General features: G+C 28.0%; 1 protein-coding gene and 1 long non-coding RNA gene across 2 annotated transcripts; both read right to left on the bottom strand.

Annotated features, from left to right (window-relative positions):
• Nucleotides 1–3,179: 3,179 nt before the first annotated feature.
• LOC136079531 (uncharacterized) lies at nucleotides 3,180–4,710 on the bottom strand. The gene is made up of 3 exons (XR_010637988.1): nucleotides 4,329–4,710; nucleotides 3,893–4,014; nucleotides 3,180–3,583 (listed from the first exon to the last, which is right to left on the bottom strand). It is a non-coding gene; the product is annotated as an uncharacterized LOC136079531 (long non-coding RNA).
• Nucleotides 4,711–13,362: 8,652 nt separating this feature from the next.
• LOC136079140 (uncharacterized) lies at nucleotides 13,363–13,794 on the bottom strand. The gene has a single exon (XM_065794858.1). The coding sequence runs from the start codon at nucleotides 13,792–13,794 to the stop codon at nucleotides 13,363–13,365; it is 432 nt and encodes a 143-aa protein (XP_065650930.1).
• Nucleotides 13,795–16,665: the final 2,871 nt, after the last annotated feature.

The raw sequence follows: 16,665 nt of genomic DNA, 5'->3' as shown, positions 1-16,665 counted from the left end.
TTTGTTATTTCTGGCTTCATTCTTTTGCGTTTATATATTAACATTGGTGGAACATAAAATCCTGCTGCAGATACACAAACTACAGCTGTTACTGAATTTCTTCGTTCACTACTAATCATAATTCCAACTCATTTTTTGCCCCTTGCACTAATAATTTTTATCTGACCATCTTGAACTGTTGATAAACTAGTTTCATCCATATTATAAAGTCTGTCTGGAGTTAACTTTTCTTCCATGTATAACTTTGAAAGTAAATTAAAGAAAGATTGCACTCGCTCTTTATTAAAACCTTGTGCACGTGCAATTGATGTTGATTCAGGCCCACGAAGTGACAGTTGTGGGTGCCTTTGCATAAATGCATAATACCACTTTTTTCCTGCCATTCGTGTTTGTTTGTTAAAATTATGTGTGATGTTGTTAGCTTTCGCAATATCAAATGCTAGACGACGAAGATCATCAATCCTTAATCCAAAGTACATCGATTCTAATAATAAACAGTGATCAGCTAGTTCTGTTTCAATTTCATTAGGTAAGGTGGTAAGTCGACCATGAAATTTCACATTTGCAACAGCAACTTTGTTTTTTTCATTTATATGCCTTGACAAAGTTGCTTTTGGAATACAAAATTCATAAGCGGCTTCATTTAAGCTGATTTCTCCTTGTTTTATTGCTTCAACAGCCTTTTTCAAGTTTTCTACTTTCCATTTTCCATATTTTCGTGGTGTTTGCATCTAAAATAAAAGCAAATTACTATGAAGATACATAAGGAGAGTTTTATAATCTTATTACAGGCTTATTTTTTCATATATTTATTTGTTATTCATATATGATCAAGTTAATTATATACTTATTATATAATCATTATTTTTCATCATTTTTGTTTAGTTAATCATTAACTATATAAATCAAAATCTATATAATTTATATAGATAATTATATAAACTTGCAAACTATATAAAGTTGCAAACTTTATATAGTTTATATTATAAACTATATAAAGTTTGCAACTTTATATATTAACTTCTATATACAGTAAAAAACTTATGCTGGGTATATACTTTATGTTGTCTTACAAGTTTATCCGTTAAATAGAAATGTATAACTTTTGTAAAACTTTTACATTTTATTTTTTACTAAAAGATAAAATGATTTGTTAATTAAAGTATACGATGTTTACAATCAACTTTATATCCTTAGACTATGACTAGACTTTAGACTATGAAAAAAATTTTGTGAAAAATCATTTCATACTTTAAAGCAAGACTAAATACCAATTCCAAAAAAGCAACAAATGTCTAACAATAATACTATGTCTATGAAAGAAATTCGCTTTAAAAAATATGAATCGAGTGTAGGGGAGAAATACTCCTATTGAATTATAAAAAACCCGTATCCGCGTCCCGCATTGCGCATAAATCTGTGATAATTTTACATAAGTTATTTTTTGTAAACAACATGCGTAATTTATTCAATGATTTATAATTTATTAAGAATATTCTTATTCTTATTATATCATTTATTTAAAATATTTTTCAAAATATAGCCTAAACCATATTAGTTTTTTAATTATAAAAAATATCCACATTTTATATTGGATATTTTATTGAGGAGATTTTTTAGAATTAAAACAAAAAAATGCTAAAAAACTTTTTTTCTCTATTTTGTTGAATCTTTTCTCTATTTTGTAGAATCTTTTCTCTATTTTGTGGAATCTTTTTTTAAGAGATTATTTTTTCTTTAGGCAAAAGTTTTGTTTATTTGTTTGTTAGAAGGGGCGGATAGGGGGGAGATTGGGGCGAACGTTATACCGTGGATACTCTACTTTTTTTAAATCTATAGAAGAGAGTGGTCTAAAACGGGCCTTTCTGTTGAGACAGGCCCCCATCTCATCTAATCTTATGCTTAGCCAAATATTATTGAAATTTAACATTAGTATGTTGTTCAGCTAACCATAAGAAAACTATCCCCGGAAAGAAAAAAGCCCTGTTCCACCCTCACTGTTAAAATTTTTTTTAATCTATTCTTTTATAAGCAATATTGAAAGTAATGTTTTTAACAAAATGTTGATCAGATATTATAAAAAGGTAACAACAAGAGGAGTACCGGATATGATATCCGACCGGATAATCCGGCCAAAATGCCGAATAATTGTATATCATATATCTGGCCGGATATATCACTATAATATCCAACCGGATATATCATATGAATCGATGTATACAAAAACGTTCCAAGTCATAAAAACTGTTTTTTCGGGGAACGAGAAAAAACTTATTAAATCCAAAATTATTACTTTGAATAATTTCAAAAAATAAATTTGGGTGCTTTTTGACATCTTTAAGTATTAGATTTGTTAAAATATATATCAAAATTTGTGATGTTTATATGTGTTATACATAGTTAAAGTTGTCTGACTTAAAAATAGTTTTTATGACTTATAACGTTTTTGTATACATCGATTCATATATCTTAGATAATCTCTCATCCCACCTGTACACATATTGTTATGCTGTAGTAGTTTCTATGACTCAGTTACAGAAGAGCTTTGAGCACATTCTGTCTCAATTGAGTTTACTTCGAGTGTCAAATTTCTAATATGGTTATGGAACAGATGGTTATTTATTATTAAAATATAAGTAACTGTCAGTTTTTGATTAAAACTCGGGTTTTATACAGGAATTAAATAAGGAAACCATTTTAAGCTAACACTAGGGCCCCTGTGAAAATGAAATGGGCCCCTGGCATCTCTCTTTTTATCGGTTGCTTCTTAACGTACGGTATATATGCACCTTTAATTTTCAGATAACAAATTGTAGAGCATAAATTATATATCCTTAAAAAAAATTGTTTTTTGGTTTGTGTGTGCGAGGCTAGTTGATTATACCATTTTTTGAAAAGGGGGATATTTTAGACCACTCTCCCCAAATATTTAACAAACCATGTTGTTTAAAAACTGAAACAAATTAGACCTATTAAACAGGCTATTTAAAAATGATATGATATTTTATTAAATTTGTTAAGTTAATGCCTGATTTAAAACTTAAAAAACAACTAGAATTAGACAGGTCCGTACCGAGCCAACTTAGCGCTTCGGGAAAGCAAGAAAAATTGTGCTCCCTTCCTCTTAAAAAAAATTAAATGTTAGTGTCTTTAACTCTGACATAATTTTTATTTAAAGAGACGGGGCGCAATTTATCTCATTTACAGAACAAAAGAGCGCTCTTTTGTTCACTAAATGAGCTTTTATTAATTAGAGTTTACGTAAGAAGGCGCAATTTTAACTATTTTTCGTATCAACATCAAAGAGACCAAATTTATGCGCCCCCGGCCTTGCCCTCAGTACGGCCCTGTAAATAGAATAGAATGGAACTAGATTTTTCATGTCATTTAATGTTTTTAAAACGATTTGTGGCTATGAAAATAGCCGTTTTTTAAACTTGATAGGGTTGTATCATTGACATTGGAAAGTATCACTGACATCCGCATCTTTGATTGAAATGTGGGCACACTCGCAATGATATCATTGTGGACATTTTGTGCATTGCACCCAATCGTTCTTTTTAGAGGATGTGTTCTTGCAAATCTGTAATAATAATATATTAAATGTCATCCTTGTAATCACTACTACAATATCTATTACTCCATCATTTTCTCAAATTTCATAGACAGCTATAATTTAGATATAACTGTAAACAACTCAAAGAAACAAGGAAACATGTGTTTATAAGGATAGGACCTAAAATGTAATATATTTATATTTATTTTTCGCCAACCAAATCGCATTTAATTCAAAGTGGACGAACAAAATAGTAAAGGAACAGGTTATTCCCTAATACAATATTGGAATAAAAATTTCAGCTTATTATTATGTTAAAATAAAATAAACACTTACCCTACAAATATCGTACAAACGTTCAAAACCACTTTCAAGGTTCTTTAAACACCTACCGCATAAAGTATCGTATATATATTTACGAAATTGTACTTCATTAAATGGATCATTGATATTTTTTTCTGAAAACACAATTTTAAAGAAAGTTAAATAAAATAGAAAATAAAAAAATTCGTGTAGTGATGCATTTTTAAATAGTCGCAGACAAATTATAAGTTATGCAAACTATAATTAACAATTATAATTTATTGAACAATTACAGAATTAAATTTATAGTTAATAATGCATAAATGAATTTATATATGCAATTAATTAAATATAAGCAACATAATAAAAAATTAGTTATAAAATCGACAACTAAAAAAATGCTAATATATAAATATTACTCAAGATGCACTCTGTATGCAGAATGTATATTGTGTAAAAATAATGATACCTTCACAAAATTGTAATGCATAATAGCATATGTAAACACCACAGTTGTAACTATCCTTCTGTAAACAATGATTTGGGGCTGAAATGACGGTTGGGTTTAAAATGTTAAATTTTAGTCGAAAAAGGTCTTTAGCAACAGCAATGGATTTATTGTGTGAAAAATTATTTGGCATAATATTGCAATGGAGTGGATCAAGTACAGTTACTTCTTTTGTTATAACTTATAGATATATTAAAATCCATTGAGAATTAGTTGGGTTAAAAGGAATAAGGACTTGTTCTATAACTTTAGTATCAACATCTCTCCATAAAAGCCGTAAACTTTTTGAACAGCTTAAAGCTGATGCTTCAGTTGGACCTAAATATTTCATTGAAGGGTACCTTTTTTTTAAGCAATGAAGAAAACTTCCTATGACTTTATCTTGAAGCCAGCCTTTTTGAAAACCTGGAGTGCTTTTTTTAAATTAAAGGAAATGTCAGATGGTATATTGTTTTCTAATGTCAAAAGGGAAATAAAAGATACTTGGTGAGAGCCATGTCTAAATATATCAATAAATTAAAAAAAAAATAAAAAAAAATATATATATATATATATTTATATATATAAACAAACACACATATATACAAATAATTTATATTTTACACACAAGTATAACTAATATACTGAAGGAAATATAGTTTATTGTTTTATTTACTGTCTAATATATTATCAATAACATCAAATTAACTTGAATAAGCAAATTTATTTAAAAGCGAAGATATTCGTAGAAAAATTGAATAGTAGCAAGTATTTGAAAATGTATTTAAATAGCTTACGTAATGAGAGTGTTGGTAAAGTCACGAGTTTCAATCTTATCGCATATTATTGTACTTTGTTTATCATGAATTTGATCAACATGCTGCTGAGACAATTTCAGAACTATCTCTTCTTTTTGGTTTTGTGCAGGATATTGATATGGTTTTGTTTCCTTTTTCCTATTTTCTTTTCTTGTTCTTTTAAATTTATTAGGCTGCCATTGATTATCCAACTTCTTATTTGGTTCAAAATTTAAAAGGTTATTATGTGGCTTTACAGGTATCTCAATTGAATTCATACTTTTGATGGCTTAAACTTGACTGATCATGTCTTCCAGCTGTCTGTTCATTGAAGGAAGTTGCAAACTTATTATCATGGGATGAGAAATTAATGTAGATATTTCATCAATATTTTTTTGAAACCTTTCAGTCTCATTAATAAATGTTTGTGATTTTTGCTTCACTTGATTATTACCAGTATTAACAGCTAAAGATACTTTTGTGCAGTTTTTTTCTTGAGTTCTCAAAAGAAATGATCGTAACTTATGAACATGCTTGCAAAGGATTACGATGTCATTACAATTACACCTATATAAATGCTGACACAAACCATTACAGGCAGGATTTAGACATGATTCTAAACACAAACTTTCCTTACAAGTGTCAGTTAGAATGTCAACATTATATGTTACATCTTTTGATTGACTTTTAACTGTGTACTGAGTTAATGAACATTTAATAATACATTTATCTGAAATCAACATTCCTTTTTCATGTCTTTCTTTGTACTTTTTTGGGAGAGATATTGTTCCAAGATAAATGGTGTCTCTTTTGTGGCGCCAATAACTATCTTCCTCGATTGTTAAAAGTAAATTGATTAAATCGTCTAACCTTTTATTAGGCCGTCTTACCATATAAACTGTTTTCAATTTGTTATGTAATGACTCACATAACATATTAGTATCAGTGTCAGCATGTTGAAAGTTGCGATAACAAAAAGCCTATTTTATATGTCGAGGAGCATAGTATGTAACAAAGTAACTAATGAAGTTAGGACATTTATGTTCATATGCCTTTACAAAACCATTCATAGTTGATAAAAAAACATCAGGGTTTTTTTCGTCAATGATTGTCTCTAAGATCCTAAAAACTTCTTCTTGTAAATTAGATGGACCGACTAAAGGAAGTTTATTGCGCCATGCACGTTTTACATGCCATTTGCATAGCAAGTGGCGCACATCTCCAAAAACATTATTAAAAGAATTCCAGCCTGAAAAATCATCATCTGTCATAACAGCATTAACTTTTACAGAATGATTGCATCTCCTTTTTATTTCCTCTAAGAATGGTGTTATGATTTGTTCATCTGCATGGTTAGAAATAAGAAAAGCTACTGGATAACCCCTTTTAAAATCATCTCGAACTAGTAAAGTTACAAGAGGAAATGCATACTGATTGGTACAGTGTGTAGCATCAATACAAACAATTTGTGATGAACGCTTTTTAAACATTGATAGTTGATGCTTTGTTTGTATACCAATGACAAAGGAATCCTTATTAAGGTCAATGTTGTTATACACTTTTAGGCCGATAACAGTTTGCTGTCCTTGTGGCTTATAAACCAGAATGCTATTAAAATCTTCAGACTTCAACTTTTGAACAAGTAAAAAAGTTGAAATGCTATCATCAGGGTGAAGCCGACATCCCCTTTTTTACTGCTCTGTTGATAACAGAAATATTCTTTTTTGTAAGAAGACGTGATTTAGTTAAAACAGCATCTTCATCATTTCTATTTTGTCTGTCTCCAAAACTTTCCCTAAGATCACGATAAACTGTATTTACAGTTACACCTAATGATAATTTAGCAGAAATAATTTTTTTAATATTACCCAGGATAGTTTGGTACATGGTATTTGTAATATTAACACTGTGGTTATGAGTTTTGATATACTGCACATTTGTGACACCATTTTTGTTTACTGTGACAATCATTCTGACAGGGCAGAAGGCACCTGATTTAACACTCCCTCTGTAGTACCTTTTATTAGTTTTTCTTGCTGGTTCACTAACAGAGCGATGCGGTTTAGAATGACTATCATTTTGACAAATGAAATAACTTGTTTACTGATAAAAAAACAAATGAAATAACTTGTTTACTGAAAAAAACTACCACTTTGTTTACTGAAAAAAACATAACTATTAAGTTCCTCTTTTTCCTTCCATGCTAAGAATTCAGATTCTGATAAAAAATTGTAGGATTCTTTGAAAAATATACCTTGATGACATTCCTCTATGTGTTTAATAAGTTTGACTTTTTGAAAAAATACTTGGCCGCAGTCTTGATAGTGACATGGAGTTCTTTTATCTTTGAATTGATCATCTCTAAAAATGGTTTTATGTACCTGCAAAGCATGTCTTTTCATATTATCTTTTCTTGTAAATGACATCATGCAAGCAGAACACATAAAACTAAAAACAACAATTTTTATTTAACTCTTTATATACTTTAGTTACTTATTGACATCAATTAAGTATTTTACCCAGGTTTTTTAAACTGAATTTCTGTTAAACTATTCAATGGATCGATTGATGACAATGCTGAAAAAAAATAATGTAATTTTTGTTTTTAATTCACCACAGAAAACCACTAAAAAGTTTCATAATATCAACATAATGGTTCTTTTAACTATTTAATTTTAAAAAGGGGAGAATTTTCTCATATGAAAAAAATCCTTAAAATATGAGATTTATTGTATAAAAAAAACTTGACAAAAGTAAAACTTACTCTTATAACAAAAACTTTAAAAAGGGGAGAATTACTCTCATACGAAAAAAATCATTAAGAGAGGAGATTTACTCTTTTAAATAAAACTTGACAAAAGTAAATATTACTCTTACAACAAAAACTTTACAAAAGGGGAGAATTACTCTTCCACACCACCAAATAGGTTAATTTTATTAATAAAATGATTCTCTTTAATAATTTAATTTTGAAAAGGGGAGAGTTACTCTCATATAAAAAAATCCTTAAAAGAGAAGATTTATTGTTTTAAAAATAACCTGATAAAAGTAAAACTTTCTCTTAAAACAAAAACTTTAAAAAGGGGAGAATTACTCTTACCACAGAACACCACCAAAAAGGTTCATTTTATCAATGCAATTGTTTTTTTTAACTATTTAATTTTGAAAAGGGGAGAATTACTCTCATATGAAAAAATCCTTAAAATATGAGATTTATTGTTTCAAAAAAAACTTGACAAAAGTAAAACTTACACTTTTAACAAAAACTTTAAAAAGGGGAGAATTACTCTTCCACAAAACACCACCAAAAAAGTTCATTTTATCATTAAAATGGTTCTTTTTAATAATTTAGTTTTGAAAAGGGGATAATTACTCTCATATGAAAAAATCCTTAATTTAAGGATTTTTTTTATATGAGTTTTAAAGCTTATAAGAGGAGATTTACTTTTTTATGGGACTTACTCCCACTATCGATATTACATAACAACTCAAAAAACTAAAAACCCTACCTTCATAAGGATTTATTTCTGCAGCATTAACAAATGATAATTTATCACTAAGCTTGTTAAACATTTCTTTGTTTAATTTCATAATAAGTTTATTTACTTTAATAACACCAGGAACTCAAAAACTTTACTATTCACGACAAATTTTCACGACTAAAACATGCGACAAACTTTATGCAGGTCAATTTACGGGCTAATGTTTACGTCGGGAGTATTTCTCCCCTACGTAAAATTCAAAAAATTTTATTCATTCGGACTAATGAAATTTTCTGATATTTCGGACGTCAAGTAGCGTGTTATGAGATGACATCGTTTCAATTACGGCAACTTTTGAAGTTCCATTCTGGGCAACATAGGACCATGGTGTTGTAGCAAAATATTTACATACAAGTAACAACTTACGATATAAGCTCTTAATATCACATAGACTTGAAACCCTTAAAATTTAAAATTTAAAAAAAATTATCATCAAACTCAATATCGTTAAGCTTCTGTAATCGTTTAAATGCAACGATAAAATTAGATCGCAAAAATTTTTTTCTTTAAAAAAAAGTAATTTTATTCACATACGTGCAGTTTTTAAGTTTAAATACTAGAAGTTTTAAAAAATAAAGAAAATTATTTTCTTTACAAGAAAAAATGTTCATGAAAGTAGAATAAGTTCCAGTTTCTAAATAAAGCTAAGTGTTCCAATTAAGGAGCTGTTCCAATTTCGGCAACTCTCCCCTATATATACATATATATATATATATATATATATATATATATATATATATATATATATATATATATATATATATATATATATATATATATATATATATATATATATATATATATAAATTTCAAGTTAACACATGGTTCCAATCAGAAAATATCATGCTTTAAAGTTTACACAGATAACACAATTATATTATTAATTTATACATTGTCATATAAACTACGCAATTATTATATGCAGAAACACTCATAGAGTAAAGCTAAAATCTCTCTTTACCTTCATCAGAAACACGCAGCTCGCGCAATAAATTTTAAAAATCGTTTTTTTTCATAGGAAACAACTTTTTAAAAAAATGAATGTTTTATGTACATCAACTAAATGTCTTTAATTTTTTATGCTTTGTGTTTAAATGTAGAGAAAATATGTTGCCATATGCATTACAAAATCTTTATTGTATGAAACCTAAAAAGAAATATAATCTTTGAATTAATGACAACCTTATTGTCCCTTTTTGCCATGAAAGCAAAGACCAGTTTTTTGTTTCTTACTGAGGTCCATATCTCTGGAACAAATTGTCTTACCAAATTTTGATTTTTCTCCTAAACTGACTTTTGCTTCATTCAAATAGAAACCTAAAAAAAAATATTTTTTAATTGAAAATATCTTGATTTAATTTTAACCTTTTTTTTTTTGTTTATTTGTTTTGTTTATTATTTGCTTTAACATTTTATTTTCCCTTTTTAAACATTTTATAATGGCTTTTAAACTTTTTTTGCATAAAAAAGTATTATTTCACTACAGACATTGTATTTTTATCAAAAATTAACCATATCGGTTGAACACGATGAAATTCAGCACCCTTTAATTGTTGATATCAAAATGAAGCTAATTGAATTATTTATTCATTTTAATAATTTTTTACATATTTTATCGGACGCTTATATAGAAACCGATTATCTTTGTGAGTACTAGACATCATCTGTTGGATCTTGCTTTGAGTTTTTTGAGACGGCTATCCAAAATTTCCTAAATTTTTTTATTTATTTGTAGCTAATTTCTTGCTTTTCAATAAAGATAACTTTCAACAACTCGCTGCTCAGGATAATTTGGAGGATTTGCTTCCTAAGGTACAAATTCGACGCCATTTTGTTCATACCATTCTAGAGACTTCTTGGAGCAGTGAATTATAGTAGGGTTCATTTTCGAAAACACAAATTTCGAAAATTTTCGAATAAAAACGTTTTCGATAAAAAATTTTTTTTCGGATTTTGTAAAAACTTTCGAAAACTATCGAATAGCTAAAATAAATTCGAAATTTCGAAAACTTAAATTTAATTTTGAAAACTTAAATTTAATTTTGAAAACTTAAATTTAATTTTGAAAACTTAAATTTAATTTTGAAAACTTAAATTTAATTTTGAAAACTTAAATTTAATTTTGAAAACTTAAATTTAATTTTGAAAACTTAAATTTAATTTTGAAAACTTAAATTTAATTTTGAAAACTTAAATTTAATTTTGAAAACTTAAATTTAATTTTGAAAACTTAAATTTAATTTTGAAAAGTTATATTAATTTCGAAAAAAAAAATAGTAATTACGAGATATTAAATTAATTTTGAAACTTAAGTTGAATTTCAAAAAGTTAAATAAATTTCGAAAAAAAAATGAGTTGCGAAAAGTTAAATGAGTTTCGAAAAAAAGTTTCACAAAGATAATTAAATTTCTCTATAAGCAACATTCTTTAGCTACTTCTAGTTCAACTGTTTTGTATATTTCCAGACAGTATATTTAAAATTCTTTTTTTCCCTTTAAGCAACTTTTCCCATTAAGAAACCTTTATTGAAATTGGGTCAAATGAGTTGCTTATATAGAGCGTTCACTGTATTTATTATCACAGGAAAAGCTTTATCATTGCAATCAGTGACGAATCCAGGATTTTTGGGGTTTGAACTTGCCACCAGACATGGAGCAAACTCCAAACATTTGTATGTTTATTCTGTCAAATAATGATGCTTTGCAAATAATTGCGCTTATTGGAGGCTGGGAACAAAAAAGCCCTTTAACTTCATACCCTCCCCCACCCCAAACGTGAGAGGCAACAAGTTGATGAAATTTTTTTTTGTACTGATCTCAACTAGACTTATATTCATTGATAGATTTTAAGTTTCATAGTATTATCTCTGAGCGTTCAAAAATTATGACCATATAAAATTTGTAAACTTTATATGATTATGAAGTTGATGGCTTTTAAGTGAAGTTAAAGGGTCTTTCGTCCCCAGCCTCCTCATCGCAATTTTTTGGAAAGCACCATTATTTAACATAAGTATAAACGTAAAAATGTTTGGAGTTTGCTCCATGTCTGGAAGTTAGCTATCTCAAACATCAGAAAAACCTGGATTCGTCACTGATTGCGATTTCGATATATCTGAAGAAAACCATTACAGGCTATGCCCACGTTTTGAATTTGTAAACATTTTCCACAGTTTGTAGAATTACTGAAAAACAAGAAAAATTGTTGATAGAATTATGGAGAGAATTAAAGAAATGTCATTATATATTCCTTTTGCAAATTAAAATTGGCAAAGCGAACATATAACGTTGTTCTAAGGTGCTGTTCATATGTATGAAAAACATTTTTGCCTGGGAGAGAAAAATAACAATAATTTTCTATAACGTGTGGGAAGTTTGACAAAAAATCTTTAATTTTTTCACACCTACAAATATGTTACTGTGACCATTTTTTGATCTTGAACACAGACACATTAAAATGTTGCATAGTTTTTGCTAGTTTATTTATAGTTTAGTTGTTCTTAAAAAGTTTAGAACTAATTCAAACTTTTACAATAACAATTTGAAAAAAAATAAAATATTTATAGAGTATGAAAAGTATATATATATATATAAATTAGTAAAAACACTTATCTAATTTTTGATTTCTTCCACACTGTGTTTCACCATCAGTAGGTTCATCAGGAAGAATGTCTAAACATAAAAAAGTTTTCAAATTATAGAAAAATTATTTCACAGGAAGTTGGGAATATATATATATATATATATATATATATATATATATATATATATATATATATATATATATATATATATATATACATATATATATACAGCGGTGGCCAAAAATTAAAGACCACTCATTTTTTTTTCAAAATTTGTTTTTAACCTTAGTATAATTTTGTTTTGGAAAAAGGTATCAAAAAAAGAAAAACATTTTTAGAAAGAATTTTTATTGTATTTTATATTTATTATAAAAGAATTTATAATTTTTTTTACAAAATAATGCTAAAAAATTAAAAAACTGACTAGTAAAAAATATAAATGGGAAAAAAAATTCGACAAAATTTTAAGACCAGTTTCAAAAATAATTCAAAAAGCAATAAAAAAATAATTTAGAAACGTGTTGTTCCTCCATTTGTTTTCAAGCACTCTTGTACTCGTTCTGGCATTGAATTCATTAAAGTTTTGATTACTTCATCAGGCACATTTTTCAAATGATGAGAGATACAAGATTTCAAATCTTCCAAATTGTAAAGTTGTTCTTTACCAAGCTTGTGATCAAGCCACGACCATAAATTTTCTATTGGATTCAAGTCTGGACTATTGGCAGGCCATGGAAGCACTTGAATTTTATTAGAATTGAACCAATCGCTATCAACATGCGCTTTATGACACGGCGCATTATCTTGCTGGAAAATAAATCCATCTTGCAACTGCCATAAATCAATGCTAGGAATAAGCGAGTTTTCCGAAATTTCGATGTACCTTTCTTTGTTGAGTCTACCATCGAATAAATAAAAACGCCAACTCCACAGGCACTCATACAGGCCCAAATGCCTATTGAACCACTGCCTTGTTTTGTTCGTTGCAAAATGCATGATTCATCGTACCGTTCGCTTGGAAGTCTACGCAACATTACGCGACCTTTTCTGTTGTCTACCTCAACGTTCATTTTATCACTAAAGACCACACGGCTCCACTAATCTGTTGACCAATTTTTATGTAGTTTGCACCACTCTTTCCTGGCAAGATTTTGTTTTTTATTTAAACGTGGTTTTTTTGCAGCAGCACGCCATAAATAATTTAAATTGTGGAGGACCCTTCGCACAGTTCTAGGGCTTGCTTTCAGACAATTTGACAGTGTCCATTTCGTAGACAAGTCTGTAGATAATGCTTGTCTGTTTTCTTTCATTAATCTCACTAACGAGCGAACATCACGGTCATTTGAAATTTTATTGCGTCCAGTCCTATGACGATCATTAATTGACCGGGTCTCTTTGTATCGTTGAAATATATTAATAATGCAAGAGTGAGACCTTCCGAGCTTTTCTGCTATTTGTCTGATGCTATAGCCTTCTTCTTTTAATACAAGAGCCGCGTATCTGTTTTTATCTTCGATCTTTGCACGCATTTTTGCAATATTTTTATATCCTTATTGCAATTCAAAAAATAAATGTTTATTTGATATCGAAACTCAGGTTTCGACATTTTGTTTTGTAGCCCACGTAATAAGCAATTAAGACAGTTAAAAAAAATAATGGATTATTATTTTTAATAAATGCAAATTAAAGATTTGATAGTGGTCGTTAAATTTTGTCCGACTTATTTAAAAAAGATTTATAAGTACTCATTAGCTTTTTAATAAGTTAAAAGCTATTTAATAAGAATTAGATTTAAAAAATTATACCACTTTAATCCGTATGTTTTAATTAACAAGATATTAAACAAAAAAATTTAATATGTCAATTAGAATCTTCTTAATTTTAATTTAAAGATTAAGAAACCAATTATAAAATGAGTGGTCTTTAATTTTTGGCCACCGCTGTATATATATATATATATATATATATATATATATATATATATATATATATATATATATATATATATATATATATATATATATATATATATATATATATATATATATATATATATATATATATATATATATGTTATATATATATATATATATATGCATATATATATCTATATATCTATATATATATATATATATATATATATATGTATGTATGTATGTATGTATGTATGTATGTATGTATGTATGTATGTATGTATGTATATATATATTACAATTAGTACATCATTTTTATTTTTGATGATATTGCTGTGTCCCAGATTTCTATTTAATAAAAATATTTTGATAACAAGTTGAGTTTTTATACTTGAAAGAAAATAATGAAATTAAAATGAACTAACAAGTTTTCGACAAAACCGCTAATTTAAACATACGGCGTATTTTGTGTAAAACAAGAAAACTAAAAATAAGTTAAATATATATATGGAAAGTTAAATATATATGGAAAATAATGTAGGCAGTTTTTGGCAATAAAAAAACCTATTTTTACTGCGAGCGCAGTAAAAATGAACTTTCGAAGCACGATAAATTTTGTGCAGAAATGATATGTAGAAACTTATATCAATCTTGCAAATCAAATTGAGAAATTTTCTTACTAATTATTGCGCAAAACAACGCGCAAGTAAACGATTATTGTAAAAATGATATAAGACGTATAAAGCGGAGTTGAAACGTTTATAGCATTTTTACGACATAGATGAGGTTGATTCTAAAAGTTCTTACAAAATATAACTAAAGCCCTTATGAAACTTATAAGAAACCAACAACAAAAAAAAGGGCCTCTAATTTCCCAATTTGCTGACATGTGATAACTATCCAAGTCCTATTTTGCCAAATGAACATATCTAAAAAAAAGTCCCAATTTACCGACTAATTTATTGAATGGGGTATGTCACCGTCCTACCCTCCTTCCATCCATACTCTTTGCACCGGCCTTGACTTGATCTAGCCATCAGTATTCATTTTCAAGAGCGTATTTAAAAGAAGGAGAAGATCTTGAGGATTGTTTTGTCCTAATTTTTAGAGTTCTATTTTTTTGTTTTTATAAATATTCATTTAGATGCAGTTTAAAGAATTAATGTTATAAAATAAATATTTTGAAATAATTTTAAAAATTTTGAAAGTAAAAAATTGTTTCGATACCGTTCTAATGATTTCGTAAATATAAAAATATTTCGATGCAAATTATAGAGGCTCGAAAGTGATAAAATGATTCGGTGCCATTTTTAGAATTTCGTTAATATAAAAATATTTCGATGCAAACTATAGAGATTCGAAAGTGAAAAATTGTTTCGGTAAATTTTCGATAATGTAAATATATTTTGGTACAATTTTCAAAATTTCGAAAGCGAAAAATAGTTTCGGAGCTAATTTAAGGATTTCGACAATTAAAATATATATTGATTGAATATCGTGAGTTTCATAAAGTGAAAATCATTTCGGTTCCCAATTAAGTAATTAGAAATCGTTTCAAACTTTCCGTAACAAAAATAGAATTTCGAAAAGTTTTTTTTTTATCAAAAACTCAGCATAAGTGAACAACCCTTGGTTTTAGTGAAAATGCAGTTGTTTTTTTCTGTTTAGTAATGAATATAATGATGAGTATGTAACATTTGCTGCCAAGTATGTCACATTTGAAATGCATTATAATTTTTTAATCAATAATTTTAAAGAAATTACAAAATAACTATTTAATTTTATTTCATTATATGAAATTTTACATGATTTTATTATTTATTATAAAAAATTTGTTGCTCATTATACAGGGTGACCACAAAGTATCCGCACACGAGACGGTTTCATCTTGTGAAAATATAAGCATAAAAGCACTTATGTATTTTCTTATTTATTTGTTGTTTTTGGTTAATATTATGTCATAAACTTTATATACTTTACTTTATATACTTTGTAAACTATGTTCAATTGGTTTTTTTAGAATGGTGCGCGTTTCTCCTTATCGTCAATCTATCATCGAGTTTCACAAAAAAGGCTACTCAGCGAGCTACATTCAGAACCGTTTACATGCGCCAAGACGGACGAATTAAGGACACAATTAAACGCTTTGACGAGTTGGGAACAAGTTCTAATTATCCAAAATCCGGAAGACCTCGAACAGTGATCACTGCGAGCAATGTGAAAAAGGTACGCGATCGCCTGCGTTTGAACCCCAATCAATCTGCTCGAGGTCTCGCAAAGAAAATGGGGATAAAACGAACTTCAATGGCAAAGATAATCAAAAAGAAGCTTAAGCTCAAACCATACAAGAAGAACAAGTCGCAACTTCTTTCTCAAGCAGCTAAAGTCAAACGTAAAGACCGTTCTCTTGGACTTCTGCACCGTTTCAACGGAATTGATTATCGCAACATCTTGTTCACTGACGAAAAGATTTTTACAGTGGAAAGC

Source organism: Hydra vulgaris, chromosome 04, assembly GCF_038396675.1.
Source record: "Hydra vulgaris chromosome 04, alternate assembly HydraT2T_AEP".
Taxonomy (NCBI): domain Eukaryota; kingdom Metazoa; phylum Cnidaria; class Hydrozoa; order Anthoathecata; family Hydridae; genus Hydra; species Hydra vulgaris.
Note: the sequence above shows the minus strand (reverse complement) of the source record. Positions and strands in the feature narration are given on the sequence as shown.